The 25381-nt window shown below is 43.3% G+C and overlaps 1 protein-coding gene across 4 annotated transcripts in view; it reads left to right on the top strand.

Annotated features, from left to right (window-relative positions):
- Positions 1-25381, top strand: part of C3H1orf226 (chromosome 3 C1orf226 homolog) — a 360848-nt gene that overhangs the window by 298635 nt on the left and 36832 nt on the right. For all 4 annotated transcript variants that reach the window (XM_019986989.2, XM_019986985.2, XM_070782767.1 and 1 more), the window contains one exon: positions 7760-7901. In XM_019986989.2, the coding sequence (XP_019842548.2) occupies positions 7760-7901 (142 nt within the window). The remainder of the gene's footprint in view (positions 1-7759; positions 7902-25381) is intronic.

The raw sequence follows: 25381 nt of genomic DNA, 5'->3' as shown, positions 1-25381 counted from the left end.
TTTTTTCCTCTTAATATCTTTGTATGGTTAATCCTGACTCCATTTTGTAGTGGGAGAAAGAGAGGGCCCAGGAAAGTAGATACCTCTGGTCACACAGTAAGTCAGCAATGCCCCTGAGATAAGAACCTAGCTTCCTGCTTCCTAGGCCAAGCTTTGGCCACTTGCCTCTGTTACATGAAATTCATAAAATATATGTGAGCCTCTCTGCGTCTGAGTTTCTCCAGCTACCAAAGAAGATGAAAGGCATCCCAGAAATGCTGATCTGTGGGTGTGGAGTGAGGTGACCTTCAGGAAACAAATTCCGTGTGACTAAGAGGGATCACCAGGATTGTAGTGGGGAGATCCCAGCACTGTTCAGACCAGCGCCAGCAGCAAAGGGTTGGAAGAGGGTCTTTTCCTCGCCCGGAGTGTTAGTGACACTTCCTAGCAACACGGCTTTCCCATTTGCCTCCTTCGGGGATGTAATGACAGTATTCATTTGCAAGGCCTTTTGCCTCCTGCGAAGCCTCTGTGTGTGTCTTGACCCCTCCTGTGTAGTGGATGTCCCGCTCCTGTCATATGCTCCCAGCCCCAGGTGGAAGTGGCTGTCTGCCCTGACTAAGTGTGACGGTACTTATCAGTGCGTGAAGTGCTGGTGATTAACAGGAGCCACAGGAATCTCCCCATTATCTTCACGGGTAGCTCCTTGAAACTGTTCTGCCTGCAATCACGGCTCAATTGGTTTGGGTTAGGAGAAATCATTTCCTCCTGTAATACTGCCACCATCAGGTTAGGGGCCACAGCACAAAAGTGTCCTTAAGGGCTTGCCATGGATTTTGCATGATGATGTCAGTTATGTGCTAAAGAATGAGTACTTTCCTGGTCAAGTTCAAGTTAGGGAGGAGAGATAGGTCCTAAATTTAGGGAAGGAGGCTCTTTTTTATATTTTAAATGTTAGTGTGGGGTTGAGTTGAGAAGTCAAAATACAGAAATCCTAAGTCTCAGAATTCATGTAGTCCAAAACTCTTTGTTTATGGAGAGGAAATCAGTACCTGGAAAAGTAAATTCACTCACATGTGGTCATCTAGGTGGTTACTGATAGTACTGAGGTTGTAACTCGGCCCTCTTTTCTCTATGCTCCTGTGGTTCATGGACTAACAGAGCATAAGGAAAAACCCAAAAGTCCATTGGAAATGATAAGGTCTACTATCTCCTGTCAATGTTGAAAGTGTAAACCTACTTTGAAACTAAGCTTTCTTCATAGTAGCAGTATTCTGGTGTCCAAGGCATTGCCTTGATCAAATTATAGGATCAAGGCCATTAAAGAACCTGTTAGACAGAAACCCAACCCATTTCTCAGTTCAGAGCCTGAGTTTATTGGGTCTTCCTCTACGTACAATTTCAGGTGTATTTCCTTGCTTCAGCATTGCAGATTCTATAGATTGAAATCACTTGATAGATATAAGCTTAAATCTTTTACTAAGGTTCAAAAAACACATTAAAGAAACATGAACTTCAGTTCTATTTTTGCTGAGATTCTGTGGTGTTAAGGTCAAGAGAAGGCCACTGTACTTTCTGGCCATGATAAATGGCAAGAATGATAAACCTGTGAGTTATTCTAGAACTGACTTACTGGGCTGAGGTTTCTTAGAATTCAGACGCACTTGGCAGATAAATCTCCAGTTCTCAGAAGAGACAGAGTGGCAGGGGAGGGGATGTAAGCTGGGGTAAAGGGCTGGTGGACTAAGAAAGGTGTTTACTTGGAGGAGGTGTGCCCCCAGTCTTCTCTTCTTTCCCTGTCATTGTCATCGTCATCATATACAACTTACATTTTGAGCTTCTTCTAGTCACCTTGGGCTTCCCAGGTGGCGCTATTGGTAAAGAAGCTGCCTGCCAGTGCAGGAGACATAATAGACATGAGTTTGATCCCTGGGTCGGGAAGATCCCCCAGAGAAGGACGTGGCAACCCACTCCAATATGGTTGCCTGGACAGAGAATGGAGGAACCTGGCAGGCTACAGTCCATAGGGTCGCACGGAGTCGAACACGACTGAAGTGACTTAGCATGCACTAGTCACTTTCCTTACTTATCTGATGACTCCTTTACTTATTGCCATGAATTACGAAGTAGAGAGGACTTTTTCCAGGACAGTGAAATTCAGAACACTGCCACAGTTATTTAATAAATCAGCTGTAGAATAAGACTAACAGTAATTATCATTCCTTACATATATGCAGCACTCAAAAGATTCCCCAGATTTACAAGGACCAACCGACAACAAGATGGCTTAAAATGAAAACAGAAAATAAAATCATGATTGACCATTATTTTCCTGTGGGCCAGTAAAATGCAGAAATCAACCTTCTGGTTTCTGTCTTTCTAAAGGTACCATCGCAGGCTCTTGTCTGCTTTTGAGTAGATAGCCCACTCTCGCTCAGAATATAGTGTTATTAATATTTTCATGATTTTTGCTGCAGTTTATCAGATATTGATGCTGACTACCAGTACAGTTGGTACCCTCATTAAGCATACAGAAGAGACTAGCTATTTCTTGCATTTGACTTCTGTGTTGGATTGAGGTTGGAGAAAGAAGGTTTTGTCAATATGATTAAATAGATGATTTAAAGAAACATTTCTGGGTGCCATTTGGGTAAATGGTGTAAAGTTCTAAGACAGCTTCTTACCCAGTCCTCTTCTTACAAAATTGCCTGTAATTGGCACCCCCATGAGCTTCAGTGCACCCCATCTGCAGCCTAGAACCGCTCTGAGGTTAGATATGCCCTCTCGGCTTTGAAAACATCAAAGCAGCCATATCCGTTCTAATCTTGACAACTGAAAGTCCACAGATACTTTAGAGTTGCTAACACAAAACTGGCTTTTGGACGGGAAGATTTGATCCATGTGGCCAAGTACTTTCAGTGGCTTATGTAATGCTGAACTGGATTTGTACAGAAATAATACAGTATAATGATGCTTTTTTTTTTTTTAACCTAGCAAACTCCAGAGAATGGTCATATCCTAGAGCTGAAAAAGGCTGCCTTGCCAACATGCTGGTTATTTGCTCTGCTTCATCCGTGGCTACCTTCACGTCTCTAAAACCCCAGTGTGCTTTCCAAAGGTCATGAAATGTGAGCACTTGCTTCCTGGTGACCTGTGCGGGCCATTGGAAGGGGTTTTTCTTAAACCTTCTCCCTCTTGGATTAGACCTGGTTTATAAACTGTACATCCCAGCATGTGTGATTCCTGCATTACAAGGTGCGGGCAGAACTAGTGTTCTTGCTTAGAAGGCTAGAAGGTCCCGTCAGCACGTGGGCTAGGCCTGGTGGGCAGGCACCAGCGTGGCCATGGAAGAGCAGATGGTTCCAGTGATGGGAGCTCCTGCCACGTGTGGGCTGGCCCTCCTGGCCACCTGCAAGTAATGCTCCCCCAACAAGGTTCTTATACAGAATCTTCTGAAAGTAGACTTTTCCCTAGTGAAGGAAGAGGAGCCTACAAAGTCAAGAGACATCTGAACTCACCTAGCAGTTGTGAGAGAATTGTGAGAGAAGTGGGAGTCTTCCAGCCCCTTCTAACTGCTAGAGTGGTGAGTGGGAAGGGACAGTCTCTTACATGTATATAATCATTCTGTGAAGCAGATAGGGTGGCTTCATTATGTATTCAAATGCAGAGAGCTCTTCATAAAACATGCTACTGTGTCCTTTTACTGTGAGTGGAAATACAGCCTTCACATTAAAGAGGAGTAAAGGATAAATCAAAACGTTATTCAGCCCTGAATGTGCCAATCCAGAACTCTTACTCAACAATTTCCTTGCAGCAGAAACCATCACTCCAGCTCGGACCAAAGATGATTTGGCCCAGTTCTTCTCTGTTGCTATGGGGACAGAGAGATGATGATGTTAGCCCTTTTGACGCTAACTTACCTACATTAAGAGTCAATTCCCTTCATGTCTTCATGTTTCTGTTATTGATAAAGTAGCCCAGCCTTTTCTGAACTACTGTTTGTTTTCTGTCTTATTTCCCCTTTGGTGCAATGAATTCCATATTCAGAATAAAACATTTCTTGAGCACTTGGTATATGCCAAGCACTATGGGAGGTGCTCTCATATATGTTAGCCATATATTTATTCCTCTATGAGGCAAAGGAGAGAGTATAAACATCGGTGATTCACTTTTTCAGTTGAAGTTTACAGAGGTGTTTTGTAGTGCAAATGTGAGGAAGGGAGGCTAGGAAGGAAATGGGTGTGGGGAGTCATTTCTAACATAGGGAAATCAGGACCAGTGAACTGTAAGTCTGCATTTTCCACTTTTTCCAGGGAATCAGATGATAGAGGCGAGGGCCAGTTGCTTATCACAGTAAATGTCCTGAGATGTGAAAATGAGACACAGAATATTAAATATTAATATGAGTATTAAGCATTAAGACCAGCCACTTCCTTACAACCGTTCTGGGCTTGTAAATAGTTGGCTGAGACTGATGAGTGTGTGTCAGATGATGGTCCCTGATGAAGGTGAGAGATTAGGGATCTGAGCCAGGGTCCAGTTTCTGCAGATGCTCAGTCCTCAGTGAATCTCATCATCTCTTGTCAGCTTGATGCATGAGAAAGGCAGGTCCTCTGAAAAGTCATTTCCCACCAACTACATCCTCTTACTTATATTGGTGTGTTTCCTTCCAAAGCACGTTTAGAAATCCTGTCCCTTCTCTGATTTATCCCTCAGACTCAAGGACACTTGTTTGAGGACCCTTCCATTTTTAATATCATCTCAAGAGTTAGTTAAGGGATGTGTCTGTGACTTACAGACTTGGAGGAATTTGTAACATGTCCTCCTTAGGAGAACCTGAGATTTTAGAGCAACAGATGTAGTAGTAAATTTGGAACTTTCTGTATGGCAACCTACTCCAGTATTCTTGTCTGGAAAATTCCATGGACAGAGGAGTCTGGAGGGCTATTGTTCATGGGGTCACGAAGAGTCAGACAGGACTGAGCTATTGAGCACACATATGTTTTTAAGAGGGAAACTGGGTCTCTGATAATGATACCCATTATCAGTTGGGAAAAGACTAACTCAGCCTTTGCAGGTACTTATGCACTATGATTTATCTGGGTTAATTTATGTAAAATAAGGAAGTAATGGAATTAAATACACAATCTCTACATATCATTTAGACTTACCGTATTTTATTTCTAGACTTCCCCAAATTTGTCCTTTTCTGTCACTTGTAAAGATGCATAAAAGAGCAAAATTTCTGAAGGTCAGAAGAAGTGAAAGGGGCAAGGCTGTTTGTAATGGACCCTGGCTGTCCTTGGTAGGCAGGTTATAGCATCTCTAAGGTTCAGTAAACTGGGAATGAGCATTGCTGTAAAAGATTAACCACAGGCAGGCAGTCTGCTCTTATTCTCTTAAAGAGAATAAGCAACACCAGATCTAAGGCCTGGAGGGGAGAAGTCTTTTGAGTAGAGCAGACTCTTCTCCATTTTCACCCGAGGATTGAGCTTCCCGGCTCAGCCTCCTTATCAGAGCACAGCTGGATTGTCAAAGGAGATGGAAAGCTGTGGTGCACTTGGTCTGGATTGGTCAGGGACTGTGCCCTCTAAATCATACTTTTTTATATATTTGAGAAATGAGAAAGATGGAGGCTTGTTGCTTAAGACCAGTGCCTGCTGCTCCTCAACTTCCAGTGCAGAAGGAGTTGTTGTCTCTCAGATGGTACAAACCTGTGGTGGGAGAAAGGGCCTCAGCCTGACCTTTGGAAAACAGAGGGAAGTCAAGTGTGGACATACAGGGACAGAGGCTCTGACCACCGCTGGGTGATGGGGGTCCCACAGAAGTTACTGCTTTCTTCCTGCCTCACTTGAAGTGGTCATCATCCAGACATGTCAGGATGTTCCAGGTAAGAGGTAAGAACATCCCTGGAGTTCGCCCTGTGGACTAAAAGGGGTTTGAGCTCTAAGACAGTCACTTCTAGGAAGTAGTTTGGGAAACATCAGAAAGAGAAGAAGTTGACTGAGATCTGAAGTAGGTATATGATGGTGATTGGCTAAAATACCTTTTCATGAACATGAATGCTCTGACCTCAAATGAAAAGAGGGGACATAGAAGTAATGGAAGGCTTGAGAAAATAGTTAGGGTAGCTATTTGGGGACGTAACACCTAGCAGAGAGTGAATTAGAGCAGAAGTTCCACACATGGGGTCTAAGGCAATTAGGGGTTCCTGGGCATAGTAATGGAGAAATATGAGCTAATTTCAATATTATGAAAAGCATAAATGAATCACACACTTACCCTCAACAAGGCCTTACAGGCTATCAAAACACTGGACTCTGCTTTTGTCTATAATTGAATTGGTTTGCTGATGAGAAGCTCTGCTTGACTGCTTGTTTTGTTTTGTTTTGTTTTCCCCAACGTGATGGGTGAACTGATGGTGTCACTAGTAGTCACAGCTGACCTGAAGTCCGATTATCGAAGATGTGATTAATCTTTGACTCAAGGCGCAGAGTGACAGCCACAGCGAAATACTCCACAGTCTGTGGTGGCAGAATGGTTGGGGACCACTTTTGTAAAAGGAGCAGTGACCTTCAGTTTCCCATCCCGAGTTCTTAAACCTTGCACAGCTCTCACTGAATTCATTCTTGGTCTTTGAAGGAAAGTGAAAGCAGAACAATTAGCAAATCATAATCAGTTGTCTACTTTGGAGACCATGCCCTGAAAGTCTTGCGTGTGGTTGTTCCTCCTAGCCTGCATGGGCCGCTTAAGACTCCTTTCAGGAACAGGCTCTTTTGTCCTGTCCCTGCTGTCCTGAAGCTCCAATAACTGTGGCCAGCTGATGCAAAGAGCTGACTCAGTGGAAAAGACCCTGATGTTGGGAAAGATTGAAGGCGGGAAGAGTAGGGGGTGACAGAAGATGAGATGGTTGGATGGCATCACTGACTCAATGGACATGAGTTTGAGCAAACTCTGGGAGATGATGAAGGGCAGGGAAGCCTGGAGTGCAGGAGTCCATGGGGTCGCAAAGAGTCGGACACGACTGAGCGACTTAACAACAACCTCTACCGGCTGTCCTAGCTAAGGAGTGGGATACCGAGAGCTAGGGTTAAGCACAATGCTTGGGCAGTTAGAGGAAGAGGTTAAATAGCAAGATAAAGAATGAAAAGAAAGAAAGTAGCAAAGGAATGGACCCCGTGAGCGATGTCTTTAGAGCAAGGCTGGGAAGCTCACCTCAGATATGGTTGGCTGCCAGTGATGTTCCAAGGGATCTGGACTCTGGTCCTCAGCTGGTTCTGCTGTTTAGACCGTGGCTTTTCAGTCCTATATCTTCACAGCCCATGGTCTGCAGGAACACCAGGGAAACCCACCATTTCTGGCATGAAAAAGAAAATGACAGCTGAGTTACTCTTCAAGTGATGAACCCATGAAACGTTTGATCATGGTTGCCAAAAGAATTCTGAACCATCTCAACCACTGTCGTCAAACTTGCTAGGTAGAATTGGGCTAACTCCACAAGTGGAATCTTTGCTATCTGTCCATTCAGTTGACTGTTTCCAAACTGCGGTGACAGTTTCTATTTTCTGGAGTAATTGAGGGAAGGGAAAATGGTTTTGCATACTTCTTTGTGAGTATGTGCACAGCCAAACAACATTAGGTTTTTCCATCTCTTTCCCTTCTGGCTTCACGGGTGTCTGTGTGCCTGCCTCCTGCATATCCTCTCCCACCTCGGCTCTTCTTGTGTCCTTGTAGAGGGTCTCCGCATCCTTCATTCTCTTCTTCCCTTTATGCTTCCCAGAGCCAAGCTATGCGAATCGTCCGGACGGTGGGGCAGGCCTTCGAGGTCTGCCACAAGCTCAGCCTACAGCACACGCAGCAGAATGCTGATGGCCAGGAAGACGGGGAGAGCGAGAGGAACAGCAGCAGCTCAGGAGACCCAGGTAGGCACGGTCACCGCTGTGGATCCGGGGGAGCAGGCAGGTGGATCCACAGTGTGGGTGGTGGATCGTTCCCCCAAGCCCAGAGCAGCCACTTCACCTAAAAACATTTTCTCTGTTTCTAGATTCTAAATTTTCTTTAAAGAATGTGTGTTGCTTTTACAACAGAAAATTGAAGATGTTTAAACTATCAAACAAAGAAGCATTTAAACTGGATATCAGGAAATATATTTTAACTGTAGACCTGCTTATACTACCAAATCAGATCCCAAAGAAAATTTTCATACAAAATCACCTTCATAAAACAAATAAGATAATTTCCAATTATCTAAGTAGTTTTTTTTTTTTCCCTACTTCTAAATTCTGTAGTTCTGTAAACCCTCAGGGTAGACATTATTCCAGTATCTCCAGTCTTCAAGTCTCACTAAAAGTCAGGAGCAAGACCAAGGTGTCTTTTACCATCTCTCCAACAGTAAATGTGGGAGCAAGAAGTATGAGTATTAGGTAAAAAGTTAATATTGTTTATATTTTTATGTGGGAAACCCATGAAAATAAACTTAAAACTATTAGAAATAAGAGAATTTGGAGGTAAGGTCCAGTAAATAGATATAGATAACTGTGGTTTTCTGTTCCAACATCAACCTGTTGGAAGTCATAGTGGAAGAAAATATCCACTGAAATAACTTTTTTTATCTTTAAAAAGATAAAATGCCTGAATAATCATAATAAAATATATATGTTTATATGAAGAAAATCAGATAGTTGGAAAGTTCTTGGTTGGGAAATCTCAACATCATACAAATGTTAATTCTCCTTATGTTAATCTATAAATTTAACATTATAATATAAATCTTTATCAGCAAAGTTGGCACCTTGGTAAGCTATCATATTTAAAACTATAGGCTACAGATAAAGAGAGTGCTCAGAGGAAAATCACAGGTTTAATTATTTACAGTAATAGATGATTAGTCGTGAAAATCAAATTAATTAAACATTCAATTCAAGAAGTTAGAAAATGGCAAAAGAAGTCTCCCATCGCAAAAGGCAGTTTTGCTAAGTGATGAAGGGTAGAGATTTTCGGTTTCCATTCAAGTTGCACTGGTCACTAGCTGTGTGATTTCGGGCAAATTCCATAACCTCCCTGTGCCTTCGTTTCCTCTTCTGGGAAAAGTAGGAATAACAGTAGTATCTTCCTCATAGAATTATTGTGTTGATTGGATAAGCAGATATATTTAAAATGCCAAATCTGGTACTTGGCACATGGTAAACACCAAATACGTTGTTAGCTATTATTATTTTTTAAAATGGGAAAAAGCAAGGATAGGAAAAATCCTAGAAAAGATGAGTGATGACAGACAAGTGACTTTCCAGGTTCAAAAACATACTTTAAAGCTGTAAAACTGTGCTGATGCATTAATAAGTGTCTGAGTGGATTGGAAAAGAAAGCTCAGAGATAAACTCAGACACACATGTTGACATAGTGTGTGGTAAAGGTAGAAACCCTCTGGAGAAAAATATGGAAATCATTAAGCTTAAAATTTCACTTGCTTTTGACCCCCCAAATCACCCTCAAATTCTCTTCTAAGAATTCCTCTTAAGGGTATACCCATACATGTGTGAAATAATGCATATATAAAGTTATAAAAATTGGAACTAACAAGAGGGGATTTTATAATAATTTATGGTTACAAGTAATGGAATATTATAGAACCTCTAAAAAGGATGAATTGGTTCTCTGTGAACTGATAAAAAATCATCTCCAAGATATTTTGCTGAGTTTTTAAAAAACAAGATGTAGAACTGTGAATTGGTAGCATACCAATTATATTGTATAAAAACGTATACATGTAAATATGTGTTTTTGTATATGCCCACTATGCATAAAACATCTCCAGAACTGGTAACTTGGTTCATTCTGGAAAGAGGAACTAAGTGTCTATATTGGGAGGAAGATTTACTTTTCATTATTGCATATTATTGCAGCCACATTGCTCAGAACAAAAGCTGATCTGCTCACTTCTGAACTGGAGGATTTGCCCTTGGAGCTCCTAGCAGGATTAGATTGATGCCTTTTCATTATTAGCTCTTCTTTGTCAATGCCATGCTCCCTTGTTGGTGGACAGTCATGGCTACACCTCGAAGGCTATTGAACCCACAATACAACTGGCAGCCAGGATGCACATACACAAAGATATTCTAACTGAAAAGTAAAGGGCATTGTCTCTGGCAAAGCCACCTATTCCTGGAGTGAAAGAGGTTGGGCACAGAGAAGTTATCTAGAGGTTGAGTGTTTGAACTCTGTTCTTATCACATAACTGTCTGAGGAGCTTGATCTAGCCTCTAAGTACCTAATCAGAACCGACTTCTCAGCCATTCGCTAAAGAGGGCAGGTTTGGTCTTTGAAGAGAAAAGCATTTCATATAGACTACTCTGAGAGCTAGGTCTTCTTCCCCTCCTGCTGTGGGAGCTACTCTTTCCTTCCCCTTCCAGACCCTGCAGGGCTCTTTTGGGTGGGGGTAGGTTGCAATCCAACCAGTCCATCCTGAAGGAGACCAGTCCTGGGTTTTCACTGGAAGCACTGATGCTGAGGCTGAAACTCCAATACTTTGGCCACCTCATGTGAAGAGTTGACTCCTTGGAAAAGACCCTGATGCTGATAGGGATTGGGGGCAGGAGGAGAAGGGGATGCCAGAGGATGAGATGGCTGGATGGCATCACTGACTCGAGGCACATGAGTTTGGGTGAACCCCAGGAGTTGGTGATGGACAGGGAGGCCTGGTGTGCTGCGATTCATGGGGTCACAAAGAGTCAGACACAACTGAGCGACTGAACTGAACTGAAGGTTGATATGATTTCCTGTGATACTAGGAAGGATTCTCTTTGGGGAATGAATAGAGATTCCAGCGGGGACCCCTTCCTATCATTGTTTCCTTCTTATCTTCCCCCTCCTCCTCCCCAAGCACCTGCCTCCCATTTCCAGTCCTGTTCCAACTGTCGGCGTTTCCTGCATTTACCTCCAGGCGGCTGTTCTAGTCTTTCTTCACTATCCTGTCTTCTGGGGAGGCTGCCTTCCAGCTCCCACTGTCCCATTCCCTTTCTGCCCCTTCCCCAAAATTTAAACACTTCCTCCCTCTAGGTTTCTGTGTTCTTTTCACCCTTGGCTGGTGCTGCTACCATCAGCATTCAGCCCACTGTCTACCAGATACATAGTGTCATTTGCCTTCAGTAGAGGACAGGCTCTAGGGTTGGGGGGAGTTGGGGGGTAAGGACTACTCTTCACACAATAAATACTTGTTGGATGAAGTGGGGGATGTGGTCAATGATTGTGGCAAAGGATGTGTGTCATCTTAGTCGTTGTCAGCAGCACTGATTCAATGTTTACTCTGTGCCAAAGTGAATATGGAGACTGAGTAGAAATTTCAGCAGGGAGTGACTTCTTAACAGTCTGCTTGATGAAGAAGGATGACCTTGAATGGCAGGAGTAGGTAGTGTGTTTTTATGTGTGTGTGTCTGTGTATGTTCAGTCACTCAGTCGTGTCCAACTCTTTGCAACACTATGGACTGTAGCCCACCAGGCTCCTCTGTCCATGAGATTTTCCCCAGAAAGAATTCTGGAGAGGGTTAACATTTCCTCCTTCAAGGGATCTTCCTGACCCAGGGATTGAACCCGCGTCTCCTGCATCCCCTGTGTTGGCAGGGGGGTTCTTTACCACTGAGCCACCTGGGAAGTTTGGGAGTAGGTGGAATTGAGGTCGTGTGGCCTAGAGTGGGAGACTGGGAGGCTGGAGAGAGTGCTGATGGTGATGAGTGATGCTGGCTGAGACCAGCATGGTGACACTCTTCTGGCTGTGACAGGTGGTCAGCACTGAGATATTGGGCCCACCAGCTACATGTCCATCTCTTTTTATAACCTTTTTGGTGATTTTTTTTTTCAAGTTACAGTAATATACATGAGACATCAGCCGCTTGGCATCTTCTGTATACCATTCTCCCTAAGAAGAGTGTAACTGACATTCTACATGTGGAAACATCTAGGTTCATTTTAGGAAAACCTGTCAGGCTCAATATACTTGCTTCAGAGTTTAAGATGTCAAAGCACTGAGTGTGTCTCTTTAAGGAGGTTGAGCATGGCTTGAATGTGTGCTTTGAGTACCATACATCCCCGCAGAGAAAGGGAAGTAGGAAGGCCCTCCCCAACTTGCGTGAGTGAGAATCTGACCTGTAGAGTGATGTAAATTGTCTTAGGGAGATACACACATTCGTACTAATTTTAAGGAATTGGCTCACATGATTACAGAGGTGTGGCGAGTCCAAAATCTGCAGGGTAGGCTCCAGGCTGAAAACCCAGAAAAGTTCAAGTCTTAAACTGGTCTGCTGGCACAATTCCCTCTTCTTCCAAGGAGGTCTGTCTTTGTTCTGTTAAGACTTTCAACTGATTGGATGAAGCCCAGCTATATTATGGAGGGTAATCTGCTTTATTCAATCTACTGATTTAAATGTTTACTCTCGTATGAAAAATACCTTCACAGTAATATCTAGAATAGTGTTTGGTCAAGTATCAACACCATGGCTCCACAAAATTTGCCCACAAAATTAACTATCACAGAAATGAGAAGGCAGTGTGGTATGACAGAGGGAGTGCTGGACCCGCAGACGAGAGAAGCAATGGCGAGCTTGGGTTCTGGCACTTTTCAGGTGAATTCTAGGCTTGAATGCTAAGTCAGCCATTTCTTAGCTAGGTCAGTCAGTTCAGCCACTCAGCTGTGTCCAGCTCTTTGCGACCCCATGGACTGCAGCACTCCAGCCTTCCCTGTCCATCACCAACTCCTGGAGCTGGCTCAAACTCATGTCCATCCAGTCGGTGATGCCATCCAACCATCTCATCCTCTGTCGTCCCCTTCTCCTCCTGCCTTCAATCTTTCCCAACATCAGGTCTTTTCTAATGAGTCAGTACTTCGCATTAGGTGGCCAAAGTATTGGAGCTTCAGCTTCAACATCCGTCCTTCCAATGAATATTCAGGACTGATTTCCTTTAGGATTGATTAGTTTGACCTCCTGGCAGTCCAAGAGACTGTCAAGTGTCTTCTCCAACACCACAGTTGAAAAGCATCAATTCTTCAGCGTTCAGCTTTCTTTATGGTCCAGCTCTCACATTCATATGACTACGGGAAAAACCATAGCTTTCACTATATGGACCTTTGTCAATAAAGTAATGTCTATGATTTTTAATATACTGTCTAGGATGGTCAGAGCTTTTCTTCCATGGAGCACGCATCTTTGAATTTCATGGCTGTAGTCACCATCTGCAGTGAGTTTGCAGCCCCCAAAAATAAAGTCTGTCACTGTTTCCATTGTTTCCTCATCTATTTGCCATGAAGTGATGGGACAGAATGCCATGATCTTCATTTTTTTAATGTTGAGTTTTAAGCCAGCTTTTTTTCACTCTCCTCTTTTAGTTTCATCAACAAGCTCTTTAATTCCTCTTCACTTTCTGCCATAAGGGTGGTGTCATCTGCGTATCTGAGGTTATTGATATTTCTCCCGGCAATTTTGATTCCGACTTGTTCTTCATCCAGCCTGGCATTTCGCAAGATGTACTCTGCATAAGTTAAATAAGCAGGGTGACAATAGACAGCCTTGACGTACTTCTTTCCCAATTTGGAACCAGTATGTTGTTCCATGCCCAGTTCTAACTTTTGCTTCTTGACTTGCATACAGATTTCTCACAAGGCAGATAAGGTGATCTGGTATTCCCATCTCTTGAAGAATTTTCCACAATTCTCTTGAAGAATTGTTGTGATCCACACAGTCAAAGGCTTTGGCGTAGTCAATAAAGCAAAAGTAGATGTTTTTCTAGAACTCTCTTGCTTTTTTGATGGTCCAACAGATGTTGGCAATTTGATCTCTGGTTCCTCTGCCTTTTCTAAATCCAACTTGAACATCCTGAAGTTTTCAGTTCACATACTGTTGAAGCCTGGCTTGGAGAATTTTGAGCATTACTTTGCTGGCGTGTGAGATAAGTGCAATTGTGCAGTAGTTTGAGCATTCTTTGGCATTGCCTTTCTTTGGGATTGGAATGAAAACTGACCTTTTCCAGTCCTTTAGCCACTGCTGAGTTTTCCAAATTTGCTGGCATATTGAGTACAGCACTTTCACAGCATCTTCTTTTAGAATTTGAAATAGCTCAACTGGGATTCCATCACCTCCACTAGCTTTGTTCGTAGTGATGCTTCCTAAGGCCCACTTGACTTCGCATTCCAGGATGTCTGGCTCTAGGTGAGTGATCACACCATCGTGGTTATCTGGGTCATTAAGATCTTTTTTGTAATACAGTTCTTCTGTGTATTCTTATCACCTCTTGTTAGTATCTTCTACTTCTGTTAGGCCCATACTGCTTCTGTCCTTTATTGTGCCCATCTTTGCATGAAATGTTCCCTTGGTATCTCTAATTTTCTTGAAGAGATCTCTAGTCTTTCCCATTCTGTTGTTTTCCTCTATTTCTTCGTATTGGTCCCTAATGCTTTCTTATGCTTTCTTATCTCTCCTTGCTATTCTTTGGAACTCTGCATTCAGATGCTTATATCTTTCCTTATCGTTTTTGCCTTTAGCTTCTCTTCTTTCCTCAGGTATTTGTAAGGCCTCCTCAGACAACCATGTTGCCTTTTTACATTTCTTTTTCTTGGCGATGGTCTTGATCCCTGCCTTCTGTACAATGTCATGAACCCTCTGTCCATAGTTCTTCCGGCACTCTTGTCTATCAGATCTAATGACTTGAACCTATTTCTCACTTCCACTGTATAAGCGATTTGATTTAAGTCATAGCTGAGTGGTCTAGTGGTTTTCCCTAATTTCTTCAATTTAAGTCTGAATTTTGCAATAAGGAGTTCATGATCTTAGCTGGGTGATCCTTGGCAAACTTTCTAGTCTTTCTAGATCTTTCTTATCTGCTAGCTAGGTGTTGGGAGATAATGCAGGTAAATCAGCATCATTCCTAGCATATCAGATCAGATCAGATCAGATCAGTCGCTCAGTCATGTCCGACTCTGCGACCCCATGAATCGCAGCACGCCAGGCCTCCCTGTCCATCACCAACTCCCGGAGTTCACTCAGACTCACGTCCATTGAGTCAGTGATGCCATCCAGCCATCTCATCCTCTGTCATCCCCTTCTCCTCCTGCCCCCAATCCCTTCCAGCATCAGAGTCTTTTCCAGTGAGTCAACTCTTCGCATGAGGTGGCCAAAGTACTGGAGTTTCAGCTTTAGCATCATTCCTTGCAAAGAAATCCCAGGGCTGATCTCCTTCAGAATGGACTGGTTGGATCTCCTTGCAGTCCAAGGGACTCTCAAGAGTCTTCTCCAACACCACAGTTCAAAAGCATCAATTCTTCGGAGCTCAGCCTTCTTCACAGTCCAACTCTCACATCCATACATGACCACAGGAAAAACCATAGCCTTGACTAGACGAACCTTTGTTGGTAAAGTAATGTCTCTGCTTTTGAATATGCTGTCTAGGTTGGTCATAACTTTCCTTCCAAGGAGTAAGCATATTTTAATTTCATGGCTGCAGTCACCATCTGTAGTGATTTTGGAGCCCAGAAAAATAAAGTCTGACACTGTTTCCACTGTTTCCCCATCTATTTCCCATGAAGTGGTGGAACCGGATGCCATGATCTTCGTTTTCTGAATGTTGAGCTTTAAGCCAACTTTTTCACTCTTCACTTTCACTTTGATCGAGAGGCTTTTGAGTTCCTCTTCACTTTCTGCCATAAGGGTGGTGTCATCTGCATATCTGAGGTTATTGATATTTCTCCCGGCAATCTTGATTCCAGTTTGTGTTTCTTCCAGTCCAGCGTTTCTCATGATGTACACTGCATATAAGTTAAATAAACAGGGTGACAATATACAGCCTTGATGAACTCCTTTTCCTATTTGGAACCAATCTGTTGTTCCATGTCCAGTAACTGTTGCTTCCCGACCTGCATATAGGTTTCTCAAGAGGCAGGTCAGGTGATCTAGTATTCTCATCTCTTTCAGAATTTCCCACAGTTTATCATGATCCACACAGTCAAAGGCTTTGGCATAGTCAATAAAGCAGAAATAGATGTTTTTCTGGAACTCTCTTGCTTTTTCCATGATCCAGAGGATGTTGGCAATTTGATCTCTGGTTCCTCTGCCTTTTCTAAAACCAGCTTGAACATCAGGAAGTTCACGGTTCACATATTGCTGAAGCCTGGCTTGGAGAATTTTGAGCATTACTTTACTAGCGTGTGAGATGAGTGTACACTCTAAATACATGTTAGCCATCGTCTAGTTATCCAGTTCAGTATCTCAACTCCATGACCTCATGTATGCTGTGAGGACAGTGGACAAGATCTCTGCAGTCCCATGGTTTTATGAGAGAGCCACATTAGATGGCTACCCCGTGTTTGTGGTGTGGTTCCATGGCCAGGATGTGAAACCGCCTTTGAGTATCAGTGTTTGGAATTCTACAGATCTGGAATGGGAAACGTTTTCTTATCAAGCCCCAAAGTCACTTCCTCTTTTTAGCCCCACTTGCTTCCTTACTGTCCGTAAGCTGCTAGGAACACATTCCTTGTTACCGTAAATACTTTTTCCATAAATGCTTCCCCCAGAAGCGTTTATTGACTCCATCAGGGTTTTTCTCTGTAATGGGGCACCTTGAAGCTTCAGAGTGGAACTGTGGGCTGGCAGCTTTTCTTTTCCTTTTAACGAGAGTCTTGCTTCCACATTAGGGAGCTTTCATTTAATTCGGTGTTTATCTTTCCAGTAGAGCTGCCCCAGGCAGGCCCTTTGTTGTGCCGAGGAAACTTGTTTACTCTGGAGGAATCCAAATGTGGGGAGGCTTTGCTGTCTTCTTTGATGTCTTGTGGGCCCTTCCCCTTCTGGGTTTTTCAGCAGCGCCTTTAATGAAGGTCCTCGCTTTCATTGTGTGCGCTGCCTCTCTTGCTCTCTCTGTCTGCTTTTCTTTCCTCCCTCATTCCCACCATTCCCTACCCTGGGGGAGATTTATCCTTTGTATCTTTTGGCAGCAGCTGCCCTTGGCCATTCCCCCAGGGCTCAGAGCCAGGTGGGGCCTCTGCCCCTGTTCTGCTTGCCTTGTGCAGTTTCTCTGACTCCTGGACAGGTTTCCTGGGAGAGATCCTGTTCCCCTGGAGGCATCTGTCTTCCCACGGTGGCATACAGTCCAACGTGGGGAAGGGCTTGGAGCCCTTTGGAGATTAGAGCCTCTTAAAACAGGACTCATGTCATCTAGACGGTGACCAGTGGCTCAGGAATATTTACTGTGTACCTGTTACACCTGCCAGACCCGGGCATCTGGCTTATTCAAGCAAGCACACCCCTGATGTCCTGTCACTTCCGGGCTCCACCACACCTGCCGTTCCATCGCAGCAGGCCACCGCTGCCTGATGCTGTTTCTCCTTAGTTTCATCCCCTTCCTTCATTCAGTGGGTATTTATTAGTGTCCCCAGATGCAAGGCTTGATTCTGGGAACTGGGAATACTGTGAAGAAGGCAACAAGGTTCCTGCTGGCGAGGAACCCACATTGGAAGTTGGGGTGGAGGATCCAACAGATGACACACGAGGCCTTTTTAGGGGATGTCAGTGCAATGAAGAAGATAAAGCAGGGTGGCTGACTACAGGTGGAAGCAGTGAGCCTGTTGGGAGGCAAGGTGGTGCAGTGGTTAAAAGCACCAAGCTTAAAGCCAGACTGGCGGGCTTTGAGCCTTAGCTTCAGTTTTACTAGCTGTGTGCCTCAGTTTCTTTGTCTGTCTAATGGGAATAATAATAGTGCCTCACTTTCAGGGTGGTTATAAGGATAAGTAAGTTAATAGTACATGTACATCCCTTAAACTAGTGCCTGGAACACGGTAAGCACTATTTGAGTCTAAGTTATTAATATTGCAATTTTGAGGCCAAAAGTGACCATTTCAAGCACTTTTGGACTGAGCTGATAATCTCTTGTTCTTTTTTTTCCCAACCATTTTGTTTTGAGGCATAACTGACATGTAAGAAGTTCTGTATTAATCCAGCATTACTTATTGTTTTAGCACCGTGACACTGGCTCACACCCATCTGTGGTCCCTGGACTTGGCCACAGGCGGCTTTGCCTTCAGCCCTCCTGCTTCCCCCTTGTCCCCGAAGCTCCCATCTTAGTGTCCAGTGTTCTTCTCCTGACCCAGATGAACCCCTCCACCTGCCTTTGCCTTCTCATCCTGCCTCTTCCGAAACCCTGAGCTATCAGCTCCCTCTCCTGAATCATCACCTGAATCTTTCACTGTGCTTTCTTCTCCACCGCAGATAGATAAGGGCAAGTCTTTTCCATCTGAAAAACAAAACAAAAATCACACCTTTCTTGTCCCTGCATCTCCCCCTAGCCTATCTCTTTTCTCTCCTTCCTAGTCAAGCTTCAGGCCACACACATTTATCCCCATTGTTGGCATTTTACCCCCCCCTTGCCATTAGCCCTTCAACCTCCCATGATCTGGTATCTGCTGCCTACCAATATTTCCTGAAACAAGCTGTCCAGGTCACTGAAAGTGAAAGTGAAGTCGCTCAGTCATGTCCAACTCTTTGCGACCCCAAGAACTGTAGCCTATGAGGATCCTCCGTCCATGGGATTTTCCAGGCAAGAGTACTGGAAAACCATTTCCAGGGGATCTTCCCGACCCAGGGATCGAACCCGGGTCTCCCACATTGTAGGCAAACGCTTTACCGTCTGAGCCACAAGGGCCAGATTGGCAAATTGAACCAGCCTTTCTCTGCAGTGTGCATCACGGGGAATGAATCACTCCCTTCCCTAGCTCTGGGGCCCCCCACCTCTGCTCTTGCCACTCTTTCCTTCTTTTTCTGCTAGCTGCTTTCCAGGATCCTTTTTTTTCACCTGCCCCTTGGGTGAAATCCCCAGGGCATTTCTCCTGGGATTAGTCCTTGGTGCTTTTTTTTTTACTTTTCACTTCCCGTAGTTTTAACTTATGTTTATCTCTAGGCCACATCTTATCTTGAACTCTCCACTTGTGGATAGTCGGTATCTCCAGTTAGCTGTTAGAAACTTTCCCAGTTTCATTCTCTTACCCATAGTCCTTCTTCTCTGGAATTTTCTGTGTAGGATGCCAGTCTCTGCTCAGTCACTTCAATCAGAATTGTGAAACTCATTCCACATGTATTCCTGTCTCCTCCCTGCCTCTCCTCCGCCTTTCCCTCTTTCCCTTCCCGTTCCCTGCCCATAGACGATTAGTTTCCAAGTCCTGTGATTTCTGCCCCCTGAAAATATTCCAGGTTTGTGTCCTTGGCTCTGTGTTATCACCACCTCTTTAGCTTTAGCTCTCATATTTCTCACCTAGAGCACTGCTTTCTATCTTATCCCTTATAGATCTACCATCTACATCATCCCTTGGGTAAAATTTGAAAGAATGAAAATCTTTTGGTATCACGTGCCTGCTTTTCTTCCTTCAAGATAAAATCCTGTCTCTTCTCAGTCAGGTCCCTTCCTGTCTCTTCCTCAGTCAGGGTCATTTGCAGTGCTTCCACCATGCTGGGGATTTTTCTACATCAGTATCTTTGCCCCTGTCTCGCCCTCTGTCTAGAGTGCCTCCCATGGCCTCCCCTCCTCTCTGCCCACTTCTCACTGTGGTCTCCTGCATTGCAGGTGGATTCTTTATCAACTGAGCTGTCAGGGAAGCCGCGATACGCTGACGGTCACACACAATAATGATATCCCTCCATCTAGCTTGTTCTTTCCCCTCGGTTCTAACAAATCTGTTACTGTACAGGCATTAGGAGATACCACAGGTTCAGTTTCAGACCATGGCAATAAAGTGAATATCGTAATAAAGTGAGTAGCACAAAATTTTTGGTTTTCCAGTGCACATTAAAGTTATCTTTACACTCTACTAGGGCTTTCCTGATAGCTAAGTTGGTAAAGAATCCACCAGCAATGCAGGAGACCCCAGTTCAATTCCTGGGTCAGGAAGATCCATTGGAGAAGGGAAAGGCTACCCACTCCAGTATTCTGGCCTGGAGAATTCCGTGGACCACAGTCCATGGGTCACAAAGAATCAGACACAACTGAGTGACTTTCAGTTTCACTTTACATTATACTGTAGTTTATTAAGTGTAAAATAGTATTATATCTAAAAAAAATTGTATATACTTTAATTTAAAAATAGCTCATGACTAAAATGCTATCACCTGAGCAAACTGTAATCTTTCTGCTGGTAGAGAGTCTTGCCTCAATGCTGATGGATGCTCACTGACTAGGGTGGTGGTTGCGGAAGATTGGAGAGCTGAGGCAGTTTCTTAAAATAAGGCAGCAATGACGTTTGCCACGTTGGTTGTTTCTCCTTTCACAAATAATCTCTCTGTAGCATGCAATGCCATTTTAATCGTGTTTTACCTGTGGTAGAACTTCTTACAAAATTGAACTCAGGCCTCTCAGACCCTGCCACTGCTTTATCAACTAAGACTATGTAATATCCCATAGCCTTTGTTGTCATTTCAGTAGTCTTTACACATCTTTATCAGAAGTAGATTCCTCTCAAGAGACCACTGTGGTCCTCCCTAAGAAGCAGTTCCTCATCTGTTCAGGTTTATCGTGAGAATTCAGTCACATCTTCAGACCCCCTTCTTATGCTAGTTCCTCATCTGTTCAGGTTTATCGTGAGAATTCAGTCACATCTTCAGACCCCCTCTTATGCTAGTTCCTCATCTGTTCAGGTTTATCGTGAGAATTCAGTCACATCTTCAGACCCCCCTTCTTATGCTAGTTCCTCATCTGTTCAGGTTTATCGTGAGAATTCAGTCACATCTTCAGACCCCCCTTCTTATGCTAGTTCCTCATCTGTTCAGGTTTATCGTGAGAATTCAGTCACATCTTCAGACCCCCTTCTTATGCTAGTTCCTCGTCTGTTCAGGTTTATCGTGAGAATTCAGTCACATCTTCAGACCCCCTTCTTATGCTAGTTCCTCATCTGTTCAGGTTTATCGTGAGAATTCAGTCACATCTTCAGACCCCCCTTCTTATGCTAGTTCCTCATCTGTTCAGGTTTATCGTGAGAATTCAGTCACATCTTCAGACCCCCCTTCTTATGCTAGTTCCTCATCTGTTCAGGTTTATCGTGAGAATTCAGTCACATCTTCAGACCCCCTTCTTATGCTAGTTCCTCATCTGTTCAGGTTTATCGTGAGAATTCAGTCACATCTTCAGACCCCCTTCTTATGCTAGTTCCTCATCTGTTCAGGTTTATCGTGAGGATTCAGTCACATCTTCAGACCCCCTTCTTATGCTAGTTCCTCATCTGTTCAGGTTTATCGTGAGGATTCAGTCACATCTTCAGACCCCCTTCTTATGCTAGTTCCTCATCTGTTCAGGTTTATCGTGAGGATTCAGTCACATCTTCAGACCCCCTTCTTATGCTAGTCCCTCATCTGTTCAGGTTTATCGTGAGGATTCAGTCACATCTTCAGACCCCCTTCTTATGCTAGTTGCCTTGCTATTCCCACCATATCTGCAGTTATTTCCTCCACTGAAGTTCTGAACCCCTCAAAGTCATCCCTGTTGTTGGAATCAACTTCTTCCAAACTCCTGTTCATGGAGACATTTTGGCCTCTTCACATGAATCAGAATATTCTTAATGGCATCTGGAATGGTGAATCCTTTCCAGAAGGCCTTCAATTTATTTTGCCCAGATTCATCAGAAGAATTGCTATTTATGGAAGCTATAACATTATGAAATATATTTCCTAAATAAAGACTCAAAAGTTGAAATTACTCCTTGATCCATGGGCTGCAGAATGAATGTTGCGCTAGCAAGCATGAAAACGACATTAATCTCATTGTACATCTCCATCAGAGCTCTTAGGTGACTGGGTGCATTGTCAATGAGCAGTAATAATTTGAAAGGAATCTTTTTTAAGCAGTAGGTCTCAACAGTGGGCTTAAAATATCAAGTAATCATGTTGTCAACAGATGTGCTGCTATCTAGGCTTTGTTGTTCCTTTGTAGGGCACAGGCAGGGTAGATGTAGCATAATTCTTAAAGGCCCTAGGATTTTCAGAATGGTAAATAAACATTGGCTTCAACTTGAAGACACTGGCTACATTAGCTCCGTTAATAACAACAGTCAGCCTGTCCTTTGAAGTTTTGAAGTCTGGCATTGACTTATCCTCTCTAGCTATGAAAGTCCTGAATGGCAGCATCTTTCCAATGTAAGGCTGTTTCCAGTATGTGGAAAACCTGTTATTTAGCATAGACACCTTCATTAGTGATCTTAGCTAGATCTTCTTGATAATTTGCTGCAGCTTCTACATCAGCACTTGTTTGTACTTTTTTTTTTTTTTTTTTTATGGTTATGGCTTCTTTCCTTAAACCTCATGAACCGACCTCTGCTAACTTCAAACTTTTCTTATGCAGCTTTCTAACTTCTCTCAGGCATTACAAAATTTAAGAGAGTTAGGGCTTTGCTCTGATTTAGGTGTTCACAGCTTGGCTCACTGTTGCAGTAAGCCTTGCTTTTGACCTGTTTTGGCTTTCAACATGCCTTCCTCGGTTAGCTTAATCCTATGTAGCTTTAGATTTAAAAGTGAGAGATACGTGACTCTTCCTTTCTTTTGAATACTTAGAGGCCAGTGTAGGTTATTACATGGCCTAGTTTCAATATTGTTGTATCTTATGGAACAGGGAGGCCCAAGAAGAAGAAAGAGATGGGCACAGTGGTGGTAGAGAGGAGTGGGGGGCAGAAATGGCAGCAAGCGAAGCAGTCAGATACACACTGCTATATTTAAAACAGATAACCAGTAAGGACCCATTGCATAGCACAGGGAACTCTGCTCAGTGTTATGTGCAGGCTGGATGGGAGGGGAGTTTGGGGGAGCATGGATATGTGTATGTATATGGCTGAGTCCCTTTGCTGTCCACCTGGAAAATACTTTCAGTCTGAATATTCTATAATTCTATATCACATTTGTAAAAAATAAAACACATTTGTTAAGTTTACTGTCTTATATGGGTACAGTTTACACTGCCCCAAAATAATTACAATAGTAACATTGGAGGTTATACAGAGTGAAGTAGATCAGAAAAACAAATGCTGTATCCTAATGCATATATATGGAATCTAGAAGAATGGTACTAATGAACCTATTTGCAGGGCAGGAATAAAAACACAGACATAGAGAACGGACTTGAGGTCATAGTAGGTAAAGGAGAGGGTAGGACAAATTGAGAGCGTAGAACTGAAATACACACATATGAAATATCCATATGTAAAATGGATAGCTAGTGGGAACATTGCTGTATAACACAGGGAGTTCAGCCTGGTGCTCCATGACGACCTAGGGAGGTGAGATGTGGGGAGCAGGGTGGGAGGGAGGCTCAGGAGAAAGGAGGATATATGTATACTTAGGGCTGATTCGCGTTGTTGTACAGCAGAGACCAGCACAACACTGTAAAACAATTATCCTCCAATTAAAAAATTAAAAAAAATTTTTAAAGATCACTGATCACAGATCATAACAGATAATGAATAACAACTAATAACAGGCAATGAAAAAGTATGAAATATTGTGAGAATTACCAAAACATGACACAGAAGCACAAAGTAAGCAAATGCTGTTAGAAAAATGGTGCAGATTTGCCAGAAGCCTTCAATTTGTACAAATGAAGTATCTGTGAAGTATAATAAAATAGGTATGCATGCTCTCTACCCGTCAGCTGTATTAAATCTGTAAGTATCCAGATGTGATCATCAGAGGACCCTCTGAGTGGCAGAAATTGTCTCAGAAAGCAGCCCCTAGTTGGTGATTCACTTACATCAGTGTTGGTTTGGAAACTCTCCTAGTACAAAGAGAATGGCTGAGAAGTTTATTTTTTAATGACTTCCCCAGAAGCAGAACTAGAATCTCGGAGATTTTTCAGTCCCTTGTGAGTTTCTGGCCTGCATGTCTCCAGACCCTCTGCAGGGTGCTGCTCAGTTCTCATTACAGTCAGTCCCCTACATACGAATGAATTCTGGTCTGAGTGTGTGTCTGTAAGTCCAACAAAGTTAGTCTAGGTACCGAGCTAACACAATCAGCTATGTAGTACTGCACTGTAATAGATTTGCAATACTTTTCACACAAATAATACATAAAAGACAAACACACAAAAACCCATTTTTAATCATATGGTACGGTTAACATTTATGGATATATTAAAACTCTGGACTCCATATTTCAAATCTGTCAGCAACTAAAAAATCATTTTATTAATTCTTCATCCACATGAGTTATATGGAATTGCACAAAATTTACGAAGTGCCTACTAAGGCTCTAGGCAGTGTAGCTATCAGGCTCTGTTCCTTGACATTAAGAGTCAGTATATTCCAGGTAATTTTATAGTCTGTCTAATCATATAAAAGTTCAGTTATTCCTGAAGCTTAATTGACTCATGCATAAATCAAAGTAACATTACTTAGGTGAGATTAGATTCTGCGTAGAGTTAAAAGGATGAACCAGAAAAAAAAAAAAAAAAGCATACAGGCTGAAAAAAAAAAAAGAAAAGTACAGTAGTACCGGCCACATCACTGCTGGTTTTACACTTACTTCTGTACATCCAGGCTTAAAATAAAGATACTGTACAGTACTGTCCAGTAAAGCACACAGAAGCAGAACCACTTATGGAAGATGTGCTCGTGTGACAGTGTATACCAGACACGTGAACTAACGTACATGATTGGCCATGTGAATGCACATCTGCATCTTTGAAAGTTTGCAACTTGAAGGTCTGTTTGTAGGGAACTTACTGTATTAGGATTTCCAGGGCTGAGGGGCAGCCTCCCTGTAGAGCCCACTTCCCTGTTTTGTACTCTGTGATAACACTGTTACTTTTGTAAGTATTTACTAAACACCTTCTCTGTGCCAGATCCATGGGAGATGTGAATGAAACACACCCTTGGCCTCAAGATCAGGACACAGTTGACTTTGCTTTTGCTAATTAAGAGCACTTGACAGATGGCTTCCCCGTACTGTGGATGCCAGTCTTCCCTAATGACTGATGGAAAGCTCTCCTCAAGTGCAGGCCCATTTCACCCTATCTGTTCCTCTAGGGGCAAGGAGGACCAGATGCTCAGTTCCCAGCACTATCTGCCTACTGAGAAATAGACACGGATTATCCACCAGGCCTCCCTGTCACAGGGTAAACCTCCTAATTATCAAGAAGGTCACTTCTGGGTGCAGGAGGTGGTAAAAAGCAGCCTGCTGTCTATGCTCCTGCTGGCTGGTTGACAAAGAGGCAGAAGAACTGCCCTGCTGGGCCATGGTCCAGGGTCCTCCTTTCTGTTACATGCCATCGCAACACTCAACGGTCATCTCCCAGCTCCTAGAGCAGCCAGAAGGAAAACCAAGCACACTGTCTGCTTCTGAAATACTAGGCTATGGGAAGAGAATTTTAAAAAGAGTAGATAGGCTACCCACTCCAGTATTTGGGG

The sequence above is a fragment of the Bos indicus genome, chromosome 3 (assembly GCF_029378745.1).
Source record: "Bos indicus isolate NIAB-ARS_2022 breed Sahiwal x Tharparkar chromosome 3, NIAB-ARS_B.indTharparkar_mat_pri_1.0, whole genome shotgun sequence".
NCBI classification, from domain to species: Eukaryota; Metazoa; Chordata; class Mammalia; order Artiodactyla; family Bovidae; genus Bos; species Bos indicus.
This window is presented reverse-complemented; position numbering and strand designations above follow the sequence as displayed.